The sequence below is a fragment of the Pempheris klunzingeri genome, chromosome 2 (assembly GCF_042242105.1).
Source record: "Pempheris klunzingeri isolate RE-2024b chromosome 2, fPemKlu1.hap1, whole genome shotgun sequence".
NCBI lineage: Eukaryota > Metazoa > Chordata > Actinopteri > Acropomatiformes > Pempheridae > Pempheris > Pempheris klunzingeri.
The window spans coordinates 8,493,333-8,517,994 of NC_092013.1; the positions used below are offsets into that span (position 1 = coordinate 8,493,333).

The 24,662-nt window shown below is 44.4% G+C and overlaps 1 protein-coding gene across 4 annotated transcripts in view; it reads right to left on the reverse strand.

Annotated features, from left to right (window-relative positions):
- The window catches only part of foxp4 (forkhead box P4), a 141,038-nt gene that overhangs the window by 13,340 nt on the left and 103,036 nt on the right, over window positions 1-24,662 (reverse strand). For 3 of the 4 annotated variants that reach the window (XM_070852098.1, XM_070852114.1, XM_070852089.1), the window contains 8 exons: window positions 18,780-18,902; window positions 15,612-15,740; window positions 11,504-11,642; window positions 8,622-8,823; window positions 8,028-8,126; window positions 6,559-6,657; window positions 3,646-3,733; window positions 2,324-2,407 (listed from right to left, as the gene is read on the reverse strand). In XM_070852098.1, coding sequence (XP_070708199.1) covers window positions 2,324-2,407; window positions 3,646-3,733; window positions 6,559-6,657; window positions 8,028-8,126; window positions 8,622-8,823; window positions 11,504-11,642; window positions 15,612-15,740; window positions 18,780-18,902 — 963 coding nt within the window. The remainder of the gene's footprint in view (window positions 1-2,323; window positions 2,408-3,645; window positions 3,734-6,558; window positions 6,658-8,027; window positions 8,127-8,621; window positions 8,824-11,503; window positions 11,643-15,611; window positions 15,741-18,779; window positions 18,903-24,662) is intronic. The other variant, XM_070852106.1, reaches the window with a different exon arrangement.

The window sequence follows — 24,662 nt, forward strand, 5'->3', positions numbered from 1 at the left end:
TTTTGCACATTAAAAAGCTTTTCATTTTTTTTTCAAATGAATGCAAAACATTTCATTTTATTAAAATATCCTATCCTCATGTAATTCAAAAAACGGCCTCACTGACAATGTTGTGTTCAGGGGTGTATGCATGTATCTATGAGGATTCTATGGACGATGTTTATCTCTGTGTTTCTGCTGAATTGGCTGTGAAAACAAGCAACCCTCTGGGATAATTAGGTCTCATTGTGAACCTAATGTTAACGCACCTCAATTTAATAGTATTTAATGTGATATTTACCATTTCAATCAGTCATGGAGACTGATGCTAGCCTGAGAAGAAGAGAAACTTTACTTAAAAAATAAAAGGTGGCAGACTAACTTTATCCATTACTGACACACACACACACTAAAAGTTTCTGTACTGTTTTAGTGCTGGGATAACATGGGTTTTCTCTATGACTAATGCTTCCCCTCATGTTTACTTTGCAGCTTCACCATCTGCTGAGTGCTGCTGCTGTTTACAGAGAAGCATCATCTACACAAGATAGGATCAGGGTCAGGTGATATGAATGCATTAGCCGATACTTTTGCGCCCAATACATAACAAATCTCTTACATGAAAGTGTTTCTAAACAGTTTTATCTGCTGCTTGTGGAAGGACACTAATACATTTGAAGTCATAACTTGGTAAGCTCTGCAATACATGGAGCTGGAAAATGATGCAAACAAACAGACCCTACTAAGCCTACTACTTTTCTGATGACTGAAAATGGTGCCAAGCATTAATTTTAAATTGTTTAATCTATACCAGCAAAGGGAGCTTTATCCAAGAAGCGCCACTAATGCTAACCCCTGTTACATAAGAAAGTCCCCAAAACTTCCTATAATTTTGTGTCCCTACCATTTTGCCAACTGCAACCTGCATTCTTGCGCAGAACCACACACACTTGCACACACTGAACATGCACATGTATTTATATACACAGTGCTGGCTGCAATTAACCCTGCACTTACAGATACAAAACCACACGACAGCATGTTTGTGAGAAGGGAACGCACACATGCACTCTGTGGTGGCGAAGTCTTCACAGACCAATAAGGCCCAATTAGGCAGAGCCTTGCGCACACTCACAAACATACACACAGAACCCGCACTCCCAGTCTCTCTGGGACAGCCGTTGCAGGGCTGCTAGTTTAGGACTAATTAAAACCACTGTGTGTGTGTGTCTGAGTGTTTGTGTGTGTGTTGTCTTTATGTGTGTAAAATGTGTGAATTGCCTTCTCTTTATTCTGCCCCCTCTCTGTACCATTTAAGCTGACTGGAGGGGGCGGAGCTGTTTAACAGGTACTTCATTAACGCTGCAACCCTGCCACATCACCACGGCAACAGTCGAACCCTGTTAATTGAGGCCAAGCTTTGTTTCCATTCCTGACGCTCCTCCCCTGCCCCTCCTCCTCCAATCCCTGACCCTGAGGCTCGTCTCCAGTGGCGACAGAACACGCCTCTTCCTGATTTCCCATTAGATGTTAATAGCAGCTGATCCCCCTGCGATCAACACATCATCCAGACACACAAACACACACACACACACACACACACACACACACACACACACACACACACACACACACACACACACACACACACACACCCAGCCACTCGGCTGCACCCATTTATATCCCCTCAAATTAAGACACTCTACCTCTAATTGACAATTAATTTCAACATCTTCATATTTTAATAAGACTCCTCGTCAATCTGAATAATGAAATATTCATTACATACCTAATAACAACCTCGGCAACCAGTGTGGACACACACATAGACACATGCACACACATCACATCAAATTTCTATCCCTTTTGTCAGCGCACACTGAAAATACTGTGAAAGCGCACTTTGGCTGTCCTCTGTCTCCGACAAGCTGAGAAATCACAGTTTTCAAATGCTGATTTAAAACTGAAGTTAAACTCGGGCACAGTTTGAATATGTGAAAAGCTGGAATTTATTGTAGTTTTCTGGGAAATGAAATGCACTGTATCATGAGAAGACAGATAAAGAGAGCATGAAGGAAACAAGAAAAAAGGAGTGTGGAAAAGAACAACACAGACAGTAAGTAGTCTCTATGATTTATAATAACACATTAACCCTCACTGGTCAATAGGGGGCGTAGATACCAAGCTAGACGACAAGAGAGGAAAGTGAAATCCCAAGACGGTTTAGGGACTTTTCAATTAAGTGAGTTTGTAGGTGAACAAATGATAAGAGCATAGATTTGGGGTTAAAGGATAGAAGAAAAGGTTATGTTACTTTGCTTTTGGGGTGCCAGTGTATACTCACAGGTTGGTTAAAAGGCTTTGGCTCTGAGGGACGCATGTGCAGGTGAGCCATCATAGCCTGGAGTCGCTCACTTTCTTTTGCCAGCTGTAAAACACAAGCGTGGATATCCCCATGAAAAACACTTTCAGCACTGTCTCATTTCATAACCCTTAGATTGATATAATGTGGTATTGACACAGAATTACAATTACAATTACACCTGAGGCTGAGAGATGAATATGAGAGTCAACCGACTCAGCACCCGGAGCTCTCTCACACACTTACACTAGCCTGCAGACACACTCGTCCCTGTTTGTCATTGTTAACTGCCGTTTAATGGGTGCTGCTAAAGCCTGTGGAAACGCTGCATCCCGCGTGTGTGTTTGTGTGTGAGTGCAGGCGTACAAATGTGTAGCCTCCAGAAACAACGGATCTACACTAAGACAGATAACGCCATTAACATACTCACACAGTGCAGCAATGAGCAAATATGTGAAATTTAAACACGGTGCCTGTGCTGCTGCTGCTGCTGCTGTCTGTGTGTGCATGTGCACGTGCGTGTGTGCTGTTGGAGGGTAGAGTGGTCGGCTGCCAGTGGACTGTTAAGGGATGAAGTGACATGTCAGGGAGAGAGAGACGGCCGTCCTGATGTGATGTGACACCAGCTGCCTCTCTGTCACTTTGTGTTCTCTGGTGGTGGCTTCAGGGGCTTAGCTAAACGCTGTTTACCACCACCACCAAACACAACGTAAACCCAAATGTTGGACAGCCAATACACACACACACGCGCGCGCACACACACAGAGTGATGTGAACAGTGTTCTGGAAACTATGTTAAAATCGAAGTGAAAAGGCAGCCTTTGTCTTTTCACTTTGTTTGGAACTTTCCTTATGGACTGTTTGAGATCGGTATTTCACTTCTCATCCAGTGTTGGTATTTTGCTTTTGCTGGAGCACTAAGATGTTTCAAGACCATTGCGTGCTTGAACCACTTTGAGGACAAGAGATGCAGCCTGGTCCTCAGCTTTCTAGCTCATGTCTCTTTCTCTCTCTCTCTCTCTTTTCTCTTCTTTCTCTCTTCCTCCTCCCATCTCAGCCTCGCTCTCTCTTGCTGGTGACCAGAGCAGCTTTATAATTGGAGCAGCGATGGCAGCTTCCCTGCCGCCTGCTCCTTTTAAATTACAAGCTCCACTGCTCTCCATAAACTCTGCCCTGCCTCAGACAAGTTACTGCCATTGACTGGCTGAAACAGTCTTCATGACATTGTTTGTGTGCAGATGAAAATTAAGCATGTGTATGTGTGTGTGTTTACGTGCGTGTGTGTGTGTGTGTGTGTGACTCACCTGTATCTCCAACTGCTGAACCACCTGCATCTGGACTCGGCACTGAGCAGTGCTGCGGTCATCTAGGGCGTGCTCATTGTTCAAGTGCCTGGAGGTGAGGGGAAATACAGGAGGATCCACATTCAATCATTTTTGTGGATTAAGTTAATAAAAAGCATCAAGCTCTGAGCTCACTAGTCCCAGTGCAATGACGACTTCTACATTAGAGTGAGTGAATAGAATCATTGTTGAAATTAATTCCTAGATCCTGAATGATCGAGTAACAAAATTCAACTCTTTCACTTTTCCTTAAACTGAGTTATGAGCTGTCCCAGTGATATAAAAATAAATCATAATCTTGGAAGTTTATTTTGTCTAGTGAAGGACGCAGCAGCTGTGTTTTGTGTGTGTGTATACTTCATTGGTGCTCAGTGAGCCATGATCCAAGACAACCACCTGGATATGAGCTCATGTGTTATCGCACAAAGCCTTATCTAAAGACTTTCTGTCAGCTAAACTCAACTCCACATATTAACACTGGTGTGTGTGTGCGTGTGTGTGTGTGTGTGTGTGTGTGTGTGTGTGTGTGTGTGTGTGTGTGTGTGTGTGTGTGTGTGTGAGTGGTGGTGCTGTTTATTTCCTCTGATGTGGGAGGACCTAGGACCTTCTGATCTTTCCCAGCCCACCCCTCCCTGTCTCTCTTCCTCCATCCCTTTCTCTCAACTCTGTCATCGCCAAGGTTATTCACAGGTTGCCGCTGCATGCCCGGTGTGTGTGTGTGTGTGTGTGTGTGTGTGTGTGTGTGTGTGCTCTCATGCATGTCACGGTGTTAGTGTGTATGAAGTTGTGTGTGCCAGTACATCAGAGTGAGATTTGTGATATCCTGTGGTGTTAAACTATAATCTGAGTAATCTTCATAAAGCCACTTTTCTGACCTGTTTGTTGTGAAAAATTATGTTACACAAGGGAATGTGTGTGTGTGTGTGTGTGTGTGTGTGTGTGTGTGTGTAATACGACTATTTAAGTGTGTGTGTGTGTCTTTAAGAAAGCAGAAAGTTAGGCAATATCAAGCGAAGACTAGAAATGAAACAAAAACAATGATGTCATGGCATGGCTAATCCAGGCAGATAGACGGCTCAACACAAGTGCACGATAATAATAACAAAAACATGATCTCACCCCTCTCTCTCTTTCACTCCCTGTTAAGCTCTCTCTCCCTCTTCCTAACTTGCACTTCTGTCCACTCTCTCCTTCCCACTCATCTTCCCCCGCAACTCCCCAAATGCCTATGATTCACACTCATTCCAACCAAATCTGCCCCCAAAAAACCCTCCCCTCTCTCTATAGCTGGGCCATAAACAGTAGCGGGGTTTTTTTTTTTCAATGTGTCCCGACAATGAGGCTCTGTTTACTCCTCTGAGTGCTGGCAGACAAGGCTTTAACCCACATTACACCCAGCTCCACCGACCACAGCCAAAGTATTATACCAGAGGACGGGGAGGGAGGGGAGGTCGGCCGAGAGACGAGAAGAGAAGAAAGGCCTGAAATAGTGGAGTGTCTCCCTCCTCTGTTCTACTGCTCTACCCGTTTCCCTCCTGGGGCGATGACTAAGGCTGGCTGGAAGGGAGCGCACTGTCGGACTGACGGCATTATCTGTCACTGCCTCTCCTTTTTTTTCATCTCCCTCTCTCCTTTACACACACACACACACACACACACACACACACACACACACATTCACACTATCTCTCTTTTTCCTTCCATCTGCCCTGGGGCTACGTGAAATGAGACACCAAACAACAGCTTTCCTCTCCAAACTTTCCCAGCCTGCCTGCATGCTTTGATCTGACTGTCCGATGCCATCACAATCACTACGCACACTTCTCCTATTGTGTGTGTGTGTGTATATATGAGTACGGATTTCATCACCCCAGCTTATTAATATCTCCACTGTTCAAATAGCTAAGAGTTCCACATAGATAATGAGAGTGTGAGTTTGTTTAGGGCTTCATTAGAGGCTTGTGAAGCCTTCGTTAGCAGCCATAGTGCCATGGGGAAGTCCACTGTACTCTGTGTGACAGAGGAGGAGGTAGCAAAATGTCAAGGCCAGCTACTGCATAAGCATACCCCTGTGACTCCAAACCAGCAAATAGCATGATGGATGCAGAGTGGGAGTGAGTGAGAGAGAAGTTGTTTGATGTCTTTGTGAGGAAACAAGAAGATGTGCATGTGGATGAGCTAATTAAGAATAATTTTCTATATAAGCAAAGACACAATCTGTATGACCCCTTGGAGAAAAAGCATCTAAAACACAAACACACACACACACCAAAAAAACTGCCAAACCAATGAAGGAGGACTCAATGGCTTGCCTGCATAAAAGCAACAAATGAATGAATGCAAGTTCACACACACGACCAATAAAATGTGTGCCAGTTAAGCGATAGATGATAGAGAATGATGTTGTTGGAGTCCCAAAGAATCCCTCGATAAAACAGAGAATTTACACACATATTGAGCGCATGTGTGTACCTGTGTGTTTCTGAATGTGTGTATGCATGCAAGTGCTTCAGAGAAAATGTGATGTAACGTGTTGCAACAGATGAATTAGTGAGATAATGCGAAACACCAGTGATGTAGGTGACAGACAATCCACATTTAGCACAAACCACAGCTTCATTTTCTTCTGCTTCATCTTTTTGTTCCTACTGTTCATCTGAGGCCATTTTAAGAAACTGTGCCTGTTACCGATTAGTGGTAAAATTGAAGGAAATATTGCCCTTCTCCAAGGTAACTATACACATATCCAAGAGGCCTATTCTAAATTTATAGTATGCAGGCATATGTTGTCATGAGCATTCATAGTATAACTCATTGTGTGGTACATTATTTTCACATGTATGTATCATAAATCATATTTTTGGGTCAACTTACTTGATGAACTGTCCCATGTCCTCACACAGTGCTTCGCAGCCAGGCCACTTACACTCTCCATGGCCGTAGAGAGGATGGGAGCCAGCGTGCTCCTCATGACTGTTGGGGAGAGAGAGAGACACACACACAAACAGAGGCAAGAGTGAGATGGCAAAACAGATTTTATTCAAACGTTGCTATGTATATAGATAAACAGCAAATAAAAGCAATTACGTTCTCAGAATAAGAAGCAAAGCATTAATATGTCACACTCTCACAAACAAACACACACGTGCAAAACTAACTATAGCAGCAGAAGCATCAATACAGCCATCTGAGTCTGGTTAGCAGTCATTAGTTTGTTCAGTTCACAAAGCCAAGTGCAGAGAGAGGAGGATAGAGCAGAGTGGGGTCAGTTACAGAAGCCAGGCAAATAAGGGAATTGGTCCAGCAACCTCAGAGGCACATTTTTAAAGTCCATGACCTGTCTCTCTGTCTTTGGGGTATGAGTTGTTCATGTGTGTGTTAGTGTTGGTGTGTGTTCTTATGTTTCAGGAGTTGACACAGAGTCGGCACAGGACCAACCAGCCATGACTGATTGGTGGCGGCTGCCGTCATGTGCTGGTTGTTCTTTTGTGGTGAGCCTGTGTGTGCATGTGTGTGTTTTTGTGTGTGTATTTGTGCATATTTATGAGTGTGTGTGCGCATTTGTATGTGTGTGTGGCGATGAAAGACTGGGCCAGGTTTGGTTTGGGATCAGGGTAAAATAACTGTGTTCGTGCGTGTGTGTGTGTGTGTGTGTGTGGCAGGTCCAGTAGCAGATGTGGTTCAGACCTGGACCTTCGCCGGCGACTGCTGTCTCCACATATATTTACATGGCTGTGTATGTGTGTATTTGTATGTGTGTGTGTGTGTGTGTGCACGTGTGTGAGGACTGGGATGGGGATTCTCCCAAATCAAGATCAGAAGGCTGTCTAACAAAAACCATTTGTCTCACAGATGGAAACATGTCTCTCTCCCTCTCCCTCTGCTTTTTCGCCTCTTCCTGATCATATGTGCTGGCGGAGGATGGAGCTTGTGTGTATCTGTGAGTGTGTGCGTGCACGTGTGTATGTCTGTGTGCTGGCTGTGGTTGAGTCAACTCAGAAGCAGCTCAGACAGCAGACAAGACAAACTGCTGGCAACCACATTCTCCTCCACATCGGCCATGCATTAGCTTAGCAGGCTAACACACTAATGCCAGCACACTGCAGCTGTGGTATGAATGTCTGACATATTTGATCAACTAATAGTAACTCTTTTAATGAATACATGTGCGCCCGAACTAACCCCCTTTAAAAAATAAGGTCAGAGGTCAGGGTCAACAATGCCCCTGGAGCAAACACTGAATCAGTGCGAAAGGACACTGCAGACCACCCTCAAACAGCGTGTCCCTCTGTCTCAGTCTTGTCTCCTCATGTGTGTTTCTGTGTGAGCGTGTATACACTCACTGGCTGCTGGGGGGTTGGCTGCCTTTGGAGTAAAGGGGAACATGGTCATCTCCGCTGTCTGCCTTGGTGAAGGAGGATATCCACTCAAACAGTCTGGCTCTTAAAGACGGAGACAAGCCCATAAGCACCAGCACAGCAATGGGACAACACATGTAGAACAAGTACTCCTAGCACATGCGTCTCTCGCATGGACAAGGAATTTATGGCTACAGCGAATTTAGATCTGCAAATGTACACAACTACAACAAATGATTCCCATTTTCTACCAGGTTCCCCGCATTCACCATTCTCTCCTCTCCTCTCCTCTCTTCTCCACTACACTGGCATGTGGTTGACAGCATACTGGCAGAACATAGTGAACCCAACACACCTCCTATCAAATGAGCTGAGAGACGTTTACACCCTAGTGATGTGTGATATGCTGCATGTGCATGTTTTGCAACTGTGTTTACGCGTGTGGGTACGGAAGAACAGGTTAAAGCTAAAAGTTAAAAGCCTGAAAATGACATAACAAGAGTGTGTGAGTTATTACGGGTCACACACCATCACAATGTGGATATTTTAAGCGCTAAGACATACTGTACATTACTATACCTGTCTCTCTTTGGGGTGTGGCTCTGTCCGTTGGCCAGGCTGTGCAGTGAGATGTGAGCACTGGCAGCTTTGGGGAAGGCTGAGGTAGAATTGGAGCTGTTGGTGCTCAAGTCCAGGCCCTCGGCCTGTTTCAGGGCCTCCTCACTGCTCTGCACCCCCGACACTTCCTTCCACAGCTGTTGGAGGTCTGACGGACACATCGCTGCAGAGAAGGAATGCACAGTTAATTAAACACCTAACCAAGTTGAATTTCACATGCTCTGTGCAAATATGATTTTTGCTTATTTAAGTTAAATCAAGCTAATTAAAAAAAAAGCTAAGAAAAAATATGGATAAATCAGAATGACAAGTGAGAAGACAATATATACAGAGTCACACACACACAGATACACAGTAGATAAACTGATGTCACAGATAGCTGCAACCAGCTATTCTAATCCACATAAAACACACATGAAACTATTATAGTCTTCTGGGAGTGGTTAAGAGAGCAAAATGGGACAAACTAAAACAGACAACAGCTTAATTTCTGCATGTTTTTGTTATTTTTACAGATATCCACTATTCCACAACTATTTCCTAATCTCCGTTGGCAATTGCTACTGTCCACCAGCACCACTGCTCCTGTCACTACTATTATTTGTCTGAACAGGGTGGGTGCACACTTTGAGCTCTTTCTAGTCGCAGCTTTGTTATTTCTGCTCCAATTTCACAGTGAGAGAGACGCCTAAAATGCCACAGCCTACTCCAATGGATCTTACCATGCACGTATGCACGCAGCCTTACACACACACACACATCTGCACGTACGCACACATACACGGACCTCGCAGCAATCCAAATATTATGTCTGCTTTGTCTGCATTCTTCTGCGGTCCCGCCAAAACAAAAGTTCTCACTCAGGAGGAATGAGGCGGTGTGAGCATAGATTTCTGTGCATGTGTGAGTGTGTGCTTGTATTATCCAAGAAACCCGACAAATCTGTGGACACGCCCAGAGAGCGAAAGTGTAAAGTGGCCAAGGGATTGTTAGATAAAGTGTTTCCTCTTATGACTTATCGGACTGGCTCATGCCGCATTCATTCTATTAAAACTGTGAGAAAAAAAGAGAGTTTCCGGTAAAAGTCAGCAGTTTACTGTTGAGAGTAAAGCAAGCAAAGTTAAGCCGTAAGCAGAAGAGAGGAGAACAGATCTGTAAACATAAAAAATCCTGATTTCTTGTGTGCATTCAGGTGAAAATGTGTTCTCACAATTTCCTCCAGCTATGTGTTGACGGATACAAAGTATTTGAGAGGGCGAGAGTGCTCTCGCTAACCGCTCGCACATTTCAAACATACACACCCACATCTGGTTGCTAGGGTCATATTTATTTTACACTGATGTCTGCAGACAAATGAGACATTACTTAGAAGGTGGGGTCCAACAGGATAAAAACTAAGTGGACTTTAATCAAATTCAGTTTTGATTCTAGTGGAACTTTGTAGATTCTTGTAATCAACAAACATTTCGCAGTTAAGAGATATCTACAAAGTGTCTCCATCTTACTGCAGTGAAATAAATGAAAACTATAGCGGGACCCCTCATGTCAGCCACCCCCCTCCCCACCACCAACTACCCACCGGACACAACGGCCCTTTGAGGCGGGGCAACAGTGTGTGCAGTTGTGTGTGTAGGTGTGAGTGTTTATGCATGTGTGTTTGTGTGTTTGTGTGGCATGGCTGGCCAGAGGAATGCTCTGGCTCACGCCTGGCTGAGCCGTCACAATGGACCAGCTCTTTCACACTGCAGGGAAATTCCACTCTGATACAGGGGGAAAGAGAGAGAGAAAGAGAAGGAGATGCCACAGCCAAATGTTTGCAACTGTCTGAAAAATTACACTCTTCTATCCAAAACTGTAGCCTCTGTCTTTTCATTTGTATTCAATTTGTATCTACTGGGTTTTTTGAGGACTCTTTGTAAACTGGTAATTCCACTTGCCCTCTGGTGGACACACACGCACATACGTGCACACACACACACACACACACACACACACACACAAAGCTCTCTAGCACATTAACAGGCAAATGCAAAAGCTGAACTAAACTTTCTGTGCAATTATTGGGGTACTGTGTTAAGCATATTTAAAATGTACCTTTTAGAAATCCAATTGATTGATTTGAGTTTATTTTGTTTAAGTCAGATTCGTATAACTGAGCAAGTATGAGAATTTGTTTGCTTATGTGAGTGACTGCATGTGACTGCGCACGGGAGAAAGGGAGAGATCAGGAGACAGAGGGAAGGAAACTGGTCTGTTTGGTCAACTCAGTCAGCGCTTTAGCAATGTTACGGCCACTTTAGAGGCCCTAAAGCATTCTCCGTGTGTGAGATAGTGTGTATGTGTGTATTAGACATTACTGCGTACAGACAAAATTGGACAAGGACACACACATATACACACATGTTCATTAAGGGCGGGCCAGTCAGCAGTCAACTTTTATCATTCTAAAGCAATGCTGACAAAATGAAGGCACTGCGGGAGAAGTTACATATAGGAACAAAAAAAATCATCTAGTGGGCACAGCAATAGCAAAATGATGATGTTCTTGTGTCTGGCTAGTCTCAAGTACACACATACACAAGTATACATACTATCGCGCAAGCACATGCACACCTCCAAGCAGGGGGCTTAGTGGCATATTTTACCTATTATCCAAATAAGTACCTTCCACACACCCACCAATCAGGTCTCCTTTTATCTTTTATAGACTGATTAACTTAACAGGCTTCACATGCGGCCTGTGTGTGCTCAGTTATGGCCATGTGTATACTCGTATTTGCCGGGATGTGTCTGTGTGGTTATGGTTATGTATATGAGTGTGCGTGCATGTGTGCATGCCATACCTTGCTGCAGAGACTGCATGGTGGCAGTGGGCTGCAGTGGAACCAGGCCTTGTCTCTGGAGGTTGAGGATGTGCTGCTGCTGAAGCTGCTGCATCTGAATCAGCTGCTGCTGGAAGGCCAACTGCTTACTGCCTAACTGCTGTTAATCAGAGGGTAGAAAAGATTATCACGTTAGGCATTGCTTCGATCTTTTGTACACCCACTTTTTTACCCAGTTTCTTTACACAACTTATTTTATCTCGAGTACAATTATAAAATAATTTCTATCCATTCTGGAAGGAAGTCAGTGACACCAAATGCTATAATATTTATAAAATATAGTGACAGACTTTGTTATTCTTTGATCAAAATTATCACTGAATACCAGAATTTTGGCTAAACTATAGCCTGAGTAGGTCAAGAGGCTATATTGTGACACAGTTAGTCTCCATTTGTAGCAATAACCCTTTTATAGTATAGTGGTATGGTCATCTTAAATTATATCTGCTCAAAGATTGTGGGTCAAACTCAAATGTCAAGTTTTCTGTCTCTAGCAGGCAATATTACCTCTGACCCCTCACTTATTTTATTTGCCGAATATCAGCTTTTGCCAAAGATTTAGAGTCCTACATTGTTATTTATGTGAAACAAAGAACATCTTGAAACAAAAGACAATTTTATATGTCAAATAGATGTCAAACCATGAAGATACACTGAACAAGAGCACGCTTGTAGAAGCTCTGAAAAGACAATTTTGCAAAAGTGTCACATTTTTCACTGGTAGTTCTGAACTGAATGCCAGATGTAGACAGTTACCCCTGATTATTTTTTTTTCTTTAACATCTAAGAAGAAGCCCATCCCTGCTCTGCTAATGTGATTTCAATTGGTCTGACTGCCCATATAAAATAAATAAAAGGATGATATTAAGGTTAATTGTCTGAAACTGAAAAACAAAGTGAGAACTATGAGGCCTGAGTGGAGAAAATTAGTCCGGTATTTAAAAAGAAATAAAGCCTGAAGCCATGCTGTGAGGACCCTAAGGATGAAGAGATGGAGGGAAGGGAACAAGGGAGGTTGAAAAGAGAGTGGGAGAGACTACATGGCGCGTGGCGATAATGTCGGTGTGTGTTACGGTGATAAATGTCCCCTTTCCTGCTCTCCCAGTCTGAGGCAGACCTGGCCTGTGCTGCGCTGTTTGAAGTCCCCCCTGACCAGCCCCCAAGAGAGATGGACTTTATCTCTCACAGATAACTAGAGGAGAGGAAAAATAAATAAATACAACTTGAGGAACTGCTCATTGTGTGCACGTGTGTGTGTGCGAGAGAGAGAGAGTGGCAGCCTGGAACTCTTTGAACAGAGAGGATCTCACAGGAAGGGCAGAAAGGTCACTTCCTTTCATACTTGGTGCCTGGGGAGAAGAAGTGTGATGGCAGTGTTTTTGTGTGCAGGAGGGGGTTGTTAGGGAGGTGTTAGGGTTTAGAAGAGTAAGCACAAAATCTATCCTTTACAAAAGAAAAACAGAGAGGAATGGACGAGGAGGCAATGGAATTCAGATTAGCCATAACTTTTGTACTACACTTTTTGCTGGAGCCCATTTGACAAAAGTGTTTTGCTTACACGCAGATCACAGTGGTTTAGGTAGGACACAGCAGCCACAGGTCAGACTATCTAGTCAGCAATCATATATAAACTCAATGACAGTACATGAAACAGACCTGACTGTCTAATGCTGCATACTCCTTCCACCAACATAGTCTCCTCCTACACTTTGCTTGCAGTTTCATTCTACAGTTTGTTGGTTAAGAGGCTGTGTTTCTTGGATTTAAGTTTATAGCATAATCAGGATACAATCATCTCTTAGGCTTTGCCATAGGTGATGTGGTTACACACAAAATCTGTGTCATGCTTACATGGGTCAGTTCTTTGAAGTGAATTGCCAGATTCTCATTTGTTGCAATGAATGATTTATCATTAAATGTTCTGACTGAACTCTTTCCTCCTGCGATCCAGTCCTCCTGCCCCTCCTTCTCTCCTTGTCTGTCCATTTTATTTCTTCCACTCCCCCCTCTGTCTCTCATTCTCTCCTGAGATATGGCTATGGTTCCTTAAAACACATATTGTGTGTGTGTGTGTGTGTGTGTGTGTGTGTGTGTGTGCCTGTGTTCTGTTTACATTAGCTGTGGCTGAGTGGCCAAAGCTAGCGCAGTAACAGGCTGTCAATGTGATTTATGAGCACATCACACACTGTCTGAGCCTGCCAGTCACACAGACGCACACACGCACACACACACACAGACACACAGACACACACACACACACATAAAAGGAAACTCAAAGACAGACACGCACGCACACACATACTGTAGATGGACACTCACAGACACACATGCACACATCTCTTGTGATGGTCAGAGTCACTTCATTAAGCTGACTCCTGACCAGTCCCAAATGCACTGGCAACACACACAAACACTGACTCAACATACACATACATACACTTTTTTTCAATGCATCACTTCCACGCAGACAGGAAAGGGAAGAGGAATTGCAGAAAAGAGGGAAAAGGGCAAAAAGTCACAGCCACTCGAGCACAAACACTCAGAAAGGCAAAGGATAGATTTTCTATTTTATTCTCCCTCCGTCTTCCTCTGTCTTCTCTGTTTCTTCCTGTTCTTTTGTTTTCCTGGTGTGTTCAAGGCCTGCTGGAATCTAAAGTTGGATAAAGTCTTCGTCCACACCTGGTCTGCCAGTAGCAGTTCACAGGTTAGGAAACTTGGCTGATTGCTGTTTATCTTGCATAACAGGACAGGCTTACAAACAGTACAAGCCTCACATGTATGAAACACACCCTCTGCCTCAAAATCTGATAGCACCTTCTTGACTAAGAGAGATATGCGAGACGACTAAAAAGGTGTTTTTGGTTTGGATTGATGGCTCGCAGCAACTGAGAAACACTGACTGCTGGAAATGGCCTTAGTCATATCAGCTGAATGCAGCTCTGTAGGGAGGCATATTCCCCCAAGTGTATGTGTTTGTGCAGTGAACCATCACACATCAAGCCTCTCCCGCTCTGCATGTATGTGTAGCCGTGTGACCAGTGTTTGCACTTGTCTAGTTGTTACAGGACAACAAACCTGAAAACTGGGACAGCAGCAGAGAGAAGGGAGAAAGGGAAAGCGATTCAGACACCCTATCAACATGCGAGTCAACCACAACTGGTTTGCTTTGGTCACGGTCGAGTTGGTTGACCGCTGTCGGCGAGGAGTTTGTGTGGGGAGGGGGCGAGGGGGGGGTTGTCTGCCCACTGGGAGAGAAGGAAGAGGGGGAGAAATCTAGGATGTGTCTCCTCATGCGTTTATCAGAAAAGTCTCATGAGGGCCTTTTCCTCAAGTCTGTCTCCTGCATGGTCCTCTGTGTGTTCGGTCATTTTTGTGAATGAGCATTCACGAAACAAAAATGCCTGTTATAGGCATGCAGTACACACATACACACACACTTACACACACTCTTACACACAGGTTATGACAGTAATCTTGTCTGATCGATTGAGATCCTCTTTGTTGTGCCACGATGTGATCCTAGTTGATCCTCTGTTATCCTACTGTACCACATCTGTGGTTAAACCTGGTACAGTGAGTGTGTTCATGCATATTTGTGTGTGTGTGTGTCTGTGAGAAAGCGAGAGGGAGGCTCCCAGAGCTGGCGGGGTTAATTGACAATTAAAAGAGTGGCAGACCCCTCCTACAGAGAGATTTCACCTCAGGCTTAGAGCTGAAGGCATGCAAATGAATACTTTGGCAGGGTAGCGTATGGCTTAGCACAGCACTCCTTCACTGCCTCGATGTGGCATGCTGGTCGGAAAAAATGAAAATCCATATTCACTAATCCTTGTTTGGAGACAAGCTTATACACACAACAAAAAACTAGAGAAAAGAAGGATAAGAGCAGGGAAAGAGAGAAGATAAAAGTGAGCTAACGTATGTATTCTACATCCTGTACATTAGATTCTTGATGCGATTTTTTTTCCTTCTGCTGTCTCCCATGTCAACCGCTTATACTGTGTTTAAGGGTACTTGTGTACTTCAGAGTGTACTTGAGCTGAGTGAGTGTGTACTTGGTGAAGTTCACCTCTTTCGCTGCTTGCTTCCCAGCCTGCTGCTGCTGCTGCTGCTGCTGCTGCTGTTGCTGCTGCTGTTGCTGCTGAGTCAGAAGCTGAAGATGCAACTGCTCCTGTTGCTTCTTGTAGTACTCCTGTAACTGGAGACAGACACAGAAAGGGGGGAGGCAGGGTGAGGAGGCGGTGGGGGTGGGGAGAGGTTGAAGAAATATGAGGCGAGTGAGTCATAACACACTTTCCATCAACCCCAACAATACCACAGTCATCCAACAATGAAATGCTCCGCTGTAGCCAGACACCATAACTTGAAAGGGAGTCTCAAGGAATGCAGTTGCTTTCTATTCCACCGCTGTCAGTGAAGGCCGCAGTTTATTGTTGTGGTGGTGCGCGATTTATTGACAAACCACACACAACGAGCAAGCACAGACCTTAGAAAACTGCTGAATAATACTATGAAGCCATACTGGTGTTGCAAGGTGATCGTATATGTCAAAGCCATGTAACGCTGAACCTGCTCTGATCACTCCCATATAGTTCAAGGACTGTATGGAAGGATCTGATGGTGGCACAATGCGGTCAGGGAGGGGGGCAGCGAACCAGAAACCAGACCACACGGTAGAGAAGCTAAAATGATTGGAAAATACAGAAAAAAAAAATCTGAGGATTTGAAGATGAGTCCTGGTTGGTAGCACATGTTCTTAACACACACATACACACACACGGTCTGCATGTCTGAACGGGATCGTTACAAGCCTGCGGGGAAAAATGCACATGGAGATATTCCTCTGTGAAATACTTTAAGGCCGCTCGTACAGTATTTGCTGTACTGCTGTCAAAAAACACCTGCTATGACTGTGTGTGTATGTGTGTGTGTGTGTGTGTGCACGCATGTGTGCGTGCGAGACAGTAAATGTTAAATGGGCTATTTCTATAAGAGATTTGGCCCCAGGTTATGTATGGTAATTCATGGGTTGTCCATCCATCACCAAAGTAACGACCCGATGGACTTTGGAGGTTTTCTACACTTGTATTTCTTCTTCACCTTCACTAGCAGTTTCTTTTCTGCTCTGTAATGAACTACACTGCAATTCAGTAACTTTAAACTACAGGATTTAGCATTACAGCCTAATTTATGGAAACGCAAACACATTAATTCATGGTTCGCATACACTCACACAAATACACACGCACACAGTGTCCTCTGACTAGCCACAGCTTGTCTGTTTGTTTGAGTTACTAATCACTAATTTACTCAGGAAGCTCCATTAAGATTATAATCTTGCTGAGAGGAGAGCACAGGAAAACTCACACTGACCACAGTGTGTGTTTGCGTGTGTGTGTGAGGGGGGGGGTATCCTCTTGAGAACAGCTTGTACATGTGTCCGTCTGCAGTTTGTCTTTGTTTCATGGTGCGTCAAATGTTCAAAGAGGCTTTTCAGCAGAGAATGACTTCACAGCGTAGCAGTTGTTTCAGTCTCTCATCCATCTGACCCTGCAGTGAGCAGACTACACACCACTGCCCATCCTCACCACACGCCCTGCGTAACATAATGGTCCTGCTCTTCTTGTGCAAAGCTGTTTTACATTTCCAGTTTCAATCTTATCCCAGTCATATTTTAAATTTTGCATAATTTACTGTGCTTTTGTACAATGACGCTCCTTCTTGTCCTTAATTTATTCTAAATGCAGGACTCATTCCTTCTTGCTGCTCTTTCTTTTCCATCTGTCTTTCCTCTCCTTTATCGCTCCTTAGGCGGAGTTAATCTCTCTTTTCCGCGTCACTAGCCCTGATCGCCTCCTCATCACACAGACAAATGCATATGCAAGCACACATACACACACACATACACACACACTTGGCTGGAGAGCGGTGAGTTGAGGGAATAATTAAGTGATAATTAAGGTCTTTTTAATGATTTGATTCAGTGGCTCTGTGCATTAAGAGTATGTTTAAGTGAGGCACTCACCTCTCCAGCCTATTACCATGACCTTGACTTTAGTGAGTACACCAAGAAAAAAAGGCAGAGCAGTTGTAGCATAAGTAAAGGTTAGAGAAAACTTAAAGGTTAAAACACACACACACACACACGCACACAAACACACATGCAAAGCCACAAATGAGTGCCCGTACAAACACACAACTGCTGTGTAGCAGTGAGCCGTGAACCTTACTTACACACTCTTACACAATGCTGTATTGCCATGGGGATATGAAATTTAATGCTTCAGTGAGTGATATGTTGGTTGATTGTTCTGTTCTGTGTGTGTGTGTGTGAGTAAAAGTGCCTGATTTGCAGATATACACTAAGAGCAAGTCCATACTGTGGTTAATTAAGTGGGAGAGCAATGTTAAACTCAGTGGTTTTAATAGTGGGAGTGTGTGTGTGTGTGTGTGTGTGTGTGAGTGAGTGAGTGTGCATTATCAGCCCCCTTCCCCTCCGTCTCCTTTTCCTCGTTAGACAGAAAAAAGCTGGTGAAGAGGTTCTTAGCCATCTGCATGTCTGTTCCCAGAAAGCCAGCACATTTCACATTTCCATTATGATACATGTTGTCAGATCTTCCCACTGCAATTTATACTCGCCTAAAGCTACCGTTCCTTATTAAATCTATGGTCTGCTCTGGCCTTTCCTGTGTGTGTATGTAAGTGTTTTCTAGACGTCCCCTATGCTGCAATTACTCTATTTCTACTCCGCTAATATTGCTCTTTACAGCCTTTACAAGGTTGTGTGTGTGTTTTCGCATGTGTAGGTAGGAGGTCACAGGTTGGTGTGGCTGAGTTTTTGACAGATCTGTTGCAGATGAAGAGTGTTTATTGGTTTGTGTCGACATGGCAACCCCTCACCATCACCTGCCAGGCATCAACACACACTCCTGAATCACTATGATTCACTCACTGATGCTAAAAGCCTTCAAGTGTGTATGTACGTGTGTATAGGTGTGCACGTGTGTGCCTGCAGGCTGGAGCATGCATATTCTCCTAACAATGCAAAAGAGGAGGTACTCAAAATGACAATGTGTGTATAAGTGGATGTGTGTTTATCTTCAAAGATCTCCGAGCATTGAATAAGATACAATCACGCCTAGTATGTGTCAGCACCTACTAAAACAGACACATCCAAACATGCCGGCCTGGGACTTGGTCCAACCAGTTTGTGTTTGTGAATGTGTGTGTGTTTTACCTGCTGTAGCATTAGCGCCTGCTGTTGCTGCAGCAGGGCCTGGAGCTGTGGCGGAGACAGGATCTGCTGCATCTGCTGAGGAGTGATCATCTGTGGACTCATCATAGCCATGGACACAGGCACCTAAAAACAGCACATGGATGCGTACACACAGATTAGATTATTCACACTTAGATACTAGCTTGCAAAAGTAGGACAACTCAATCAATGGGTTAAGCTTTGTCTGAGAAGGCCCAGCCAGCACAGCTAGCTTCAAGCATGACTGTGCTTGCAACTAAATGCTCAACTCAAAACAAACAATCTAAATGGAGGTTGTACAGTATGCTGGTATGGACAGGTAAAGTTAGAGGGATGTGTTGACTCTCATTCTCTGTTGTCAGTCACTGCTAAGAAAAGCTAGCAACATCCCACAGAGATAACAGAGATACACAGACAGACACTCCATGACACACACACACATGTTGTTGACACTTTCCTCCACAAAGCTGGCATTGTTAAAAACACATACACACACATAAAAAAACCCGGCAATTTCTGTAACAACATGCAGATAAAAGGACAGATGTGCAATCTTCCTAAAAGATATAAAATCTTATCTGCTTCCATAAACACATGATTAGGACTGCCTCCGATTCTCTTTCTACACAGTCAAGCCCCGCTAAGAAGAAAGGAACAACAGCGTGGCTATCTGATGAGATAGACATCTGATCAGATAGAGCTGTAGGCAGGCAAAGACAGAGAGAGAGAGGGAGAGAGAGAGAGAGAGACAGAGAAAAGAATGTGATGATTATTGCGGATGTGTTGTGCAAGCACTTTCAATGCACATGTATTGTACACAGAGATGGGCAGAGATGCTAATCTGATTACCAACACTGCAAAACTAAAGACAAACTAACCACATCAATGAGAAACTGAGACACTCGCGTACACGCATAAATGCAGACTGAATGTATGAAAAACCACACAGACAATCCTGCTGACGAAGAGCTTTTGTGTTTATTAACTGACTTAAGGTTTAAGAAAACAATAAGCGGGATAAAGAGACAGAGCCGTTCAGACGCAGAGATATTTAGGGAGAGAAGAGGAGGGAGATGGGTCTCTGACTCAATCTCATTCCCCTTCCTTCACTGCCTGCACATCAATAAGCTGCACAGCCTTCTCAATACAAATAATCCTGTCTGTTAAGAAGTGATGGCTGTTTTACGGAGAAATACAAGGGTGAGTTATCACGTCTGAAATTGGCCATTTATCTATATTCAGTCCGTGGTGAAATATCAATCTCTCTCATGGTCAAACTGTGCGTGCGTGTTCGTCTGTGTGTGGGCTTGTGTGTGTGGGCAGGGACAAGTGCAAGTGTGTGTGGGGCTCTCTTCAGAGCAGTCTATCTACTCACCACCTGAGGGGATGGCAGGTAGGGAGGGTGATGTGAGAGGGAATTGTGTGATAGAGAGCAAGAGAGGGGGACGAGCTGTCACTGGTAAATTAAATCTGTAAAGAGCTGATTTGACTTTGTAAACAAGATTGGCCATAAATACTAACACCCTCTTTCCAACCTGGCCCCTGTCTCCCCCTCCCTCCCCCTCCTCCCTTCTTCCATCCCTCTCTGTCTCTTTTTCTGTGTGTGTGTATCTGTCGGTGGCCACGTGAAACAGCGAGGGGATGGAGAAAAGGTTGGAGAGGGTTGGGCAGATGTTAGTCTGGGCTAGGCAAGTAGAGGAGGGGTGCGTTAACGTATGTAAATGAAAGAGCTGTAGTGCAAGAGTGTGTGTGTTTGAACAGAAGAAAGAAGAAGAAGAAGAAGTAGAAAAAGAAGAAGAAAAGACAGAGTCAGAGTGGGGTGAGGCAGTGGAAGGGTGGTGTTGTGACAGTTGGTAAAGGAACAGGCAGAGGGGATGGGGTGGTGGGCTGTACTGAGTAAGGTGGGGGTGGTGATGGGTGCCGCTTGGCGTCATGCCAGCTTGCCCCCGCCGCCGGGCCTTGTCAGTCTAAGCTACCAAATGAAAAGCTGTAATTAATTGCTCTTGTGCATCCCATTCTTCCTTCCTGACAACTCATACATTCTATTTTATACACACCGCCATTGACATTTCCAAGTCACAGGCGTAATAATTACTGGAGTTATAGCACCTTTCTGTGCGTTGGCTGACGCTCTGACGCCAGAACCGAATGCGCGTGTGTCCAAGTTCTGATATACTGTACTGTATGTGAGTGTGTGCATGTGGGTGCGCATGTGTGTGCGTAAACGTGCGCGCATGCATGTGTTTAAGGCTGAATATGTGTGTGGCAGGCTGAATGCTGAGTAGTTAAGGTTTGACGCCATTAATTGCCCCTATAATCTAATATCACAAAGCGTGGTGATTATGGGGCATGCGTTGCCACCGCCATACGACACCGCCAGCCTGAGAGCGCCGCCACAAAACAAAAGCCTCGCCATTAGCGATTTGACGGGCCAGGACAAAAGCGCCTCACAATGCGGAATTATATTTTCATTCGGCTTTGTCTCTCCCGGTGAATGATTTCTCCCCTTTCATTGGATTGTGAATAGGGAAAGTCTGAAAAGCCGGGCGATTTGAAGTCAGCCATTTATTAAATGCATTTAATTTTTTTCCCGCTGTCGTCCCATTTTTTTCATGTTGCATGTTAATTTAAAAGCGAGAGATGCGTGGTAGATTATTGGGGGAGAGGTGAAGCTGGGGGGAAGTGAGTGGAGAGGCGAGGAGAGAGAGAGAGGGGAGAAGGAAGGATACAGTCCACACAGTGGAAGAAAGGAAGGAAGGAAGGAAGATAGGGAGTGAGAGAGGACTTAATGGCTGAAAAATACAGAGATGTGTGTATGAAAAGCGAGAGAGAAAGAGAGATGAACCTGACCCAGCAGATTGTTGGAAGGAGAAAGTGTGGCGTAGAGCTTGAAGCAATGGCTGCGGCACTGAAAACACACAGAAATGTGGGGGAACAATCACACAATCCAGCACAGTAGATGTTTGACAAAAGTTAAACCACTAATAATTGTAATATTTTTTTGGGATGTCCCTCCCATCATTTAAATGCAAGAGTCAGACATACATGCGCACACACACACACAGGCAGACATATGCACTGCTCAGGGGTCGGTGGCTGACAGAGGTCAACCCCTGTCTTGGGAAGAGGGAGCTGGGGGAGGGAGCGGAGGAGGGAGGAACAGAGAAGCGAGAGACAGCCTTGTCGTTTACAGAGAGTGGAGGAGTAATTAGAGGGGTTGTTTGAAGAGGGAGTTTAACTGATTAACAAAGGAAGAGAGGGAGCGAGGGAGTGCCCTAAAGATGGGAGGGAGAAGGAGGAGAGAGGCATGGAGTCCCAGAGGAGTGAAGAGAGAGAAAGAAGGGGATGTAGCTTGCATTTCAATGAGGCTCCATCCCTCTCTCCTCTCCTCCCTTGATGACTTTTCATTCTAACGAGGAGGAAAGCCCCACTTTCCATTTCAGATGAAACCTCAGGAAGAGAGGATGGAGGGCTATCTGATATTAAACCAGCGTGCAGCCAGGGGAATAGACCCATTGCAGCTCAGCACCGTGTTTATATAGAGACAGGCTGGTTAAATGACTGCATCTTCTCTAATTTAGGAGTGAACTTTGGATTTCACACCTTCGTATTGCCTCTAATTGAGGTCTCAGACCACAAAAATACACTAAAAACACAACACCCTTAACCACTACTTAATGTATGCTCATGCACACCAAATTATCACATTTAAAATAAAGTAACAAATAAAGTAACCTCAAAAATGTTTTGGTCACTACTGTTTCGGGGGCAACCTTTTGACAGTAATTCAGAGAAAAGGCATAAACCATGTGGCAGTTTCATAAAAGACCAACGGCCACTGTACCCTCAACTCTCCTTTCAGCTTCACAAGCAAATAAATTTACTGCTACAGTTATTCACCTCATGCTGGAACCAAAATGTACAGCTAGTGCGTGGTGTGTAGCTTTCTATGTGTGTGTGTGTGTGTGTGTGTGACGGCCGTGAGTGGTGAGAAGAAAGGAGGCTATAATCAGAATCTAAACAGGCTCTCAGTCTAAACGATGCGGGCCTTGCCTCTGGGTCTATGGGGACACGCAGGAGAGAGGGATAATTGAAAAAATGACAGAAGAGAAAGCAGGAGGAAGAGAGAGGGGCTGACACAGACCTCCTCCTCCTCCTCCTCTTCTCCCTCCTCCTCCTCCTCCTCCTCATCCCCCTCTCCTGGTAGGAGCAAACCCCAGTGCTGTTTATCCTTGTCACTGAGCATTACCACCTCACCCTGGAAGGGACGCCTGCCTCTGTCTCTCTTCCTGTCACACACACACTCACACACACACACGCACACACACACATACCTAGATGAGCATAAAAACTGTGCTCTGACTTTGGATCTTTTGTTCACTCCATAAAATATTACCATTGTAGTTTCTCTGGCACAATTTTTAGTTTTATAATTTTTTTGAATGTCACTATTGCCACAAATATCTCCTCTTCTGATTGGACAGAGGCAAGTTTGACACATTAGCAGCAGAGGCAGAAAAGGGAGAAATCTGTGCTTATTCATGCACATGGCAACTGCATGACCCTCTTCTGCCACTGCACAGTGGCTGGGGGATAAGCATTTAGGGTACGGTCAGCTCTGCGCCGTCTCTTGGTGTGTAAAGGCTTTAATGGCGTGTGGTGAACTCCCCTCCTTCTTTTTGGTTCAGGATTTGTTTATTCATCAGCTATCATCACTATCGCTCTGTCCCTCTTTCAGTCGCTCCAGGTAAACAGCCTGGCTGTGCTCATCATGCCAAGAAATGAGAGGAGAGCATGGGGTAGGGGTGGAGGGGCGGTGGGGTGGTGGTGGGGGGGGAGCATGGAGGCTAGAAAGAGAGAAGCAGAGGAGTGAAATAGAAAAGCATTTGAGTGAAAAAGAGAAATAGAAGGAGCGCCTACTGTGCTGAGAGCGTTGTTTGGAGCTCAGGGCCAGGCCTCCACTGGAAGTAAAAGGGCCCCATTGTGTGTGGTGAGTACCCCTCCTCCAGCTAATCTGCGGCGGGGCCAGGGGCCACATTACTCTGGGGGGAACTGATGAGCGAAGCCAGGTGGGGTTGGGGATGATACAGGCATCTTACCGCCTCAAACTTTTTGCTGAGTAATATTTCTGTCTGAGTCAACGAACAATATATGTGTGTGTAGGCTGGTGCCAAAACAAATCCCAATGTGCCAAAGGAGCTTTTATTAAATATTTATGTGTATGCTTCTATCTATTAGTCAATGCCTTCACATCACAGCTATTTTTGTACAAGCGGCTAGAGTTTATGTATACTGTATGCCAATAACAGACTGCAGTACTTTTATTAACTATTTGGTGAACTGCAAATAATTCTGCACAGCTGATGGCATATTCTCTCTGTTCAATAAAGTAAGTTAGAAACATTTATTTGCATTTGCTTGTTAGAGTTTTTTTTTTTACAATCTAATACAATTCATTTGAAGTTTGCACTAAATATTTTCTGTTAAAATAATGAATACATAGCATTTGGCATATTTTTCAAGGTGAAGTTTTTTTTTAGTTTGAGAGGTCTACGTAAATTTAATCCGACAGATGTATTGTTGCTGCAGTGAATTGTTTTAATTGTGAACTTGTAGAAGTGAGCAGCTAGTGCAGTTTATTACATTGTTTGTTATGACAATTGCTCACAGCTGGCAGGCATAAGATAGTTTTTACATATTTATATCAAATATGACAGATCATAACATTACACGGTGGTTCTCTAAGAACAAACTGAATTGGAGATAAGATGAGCACAGAGGGGGTGAAATGACTGTTGGTGGACGGATGACTGGTTGTGTGGATGCATGCATGTAAGGATGAATGAACAGATGAAATGGAAGAGG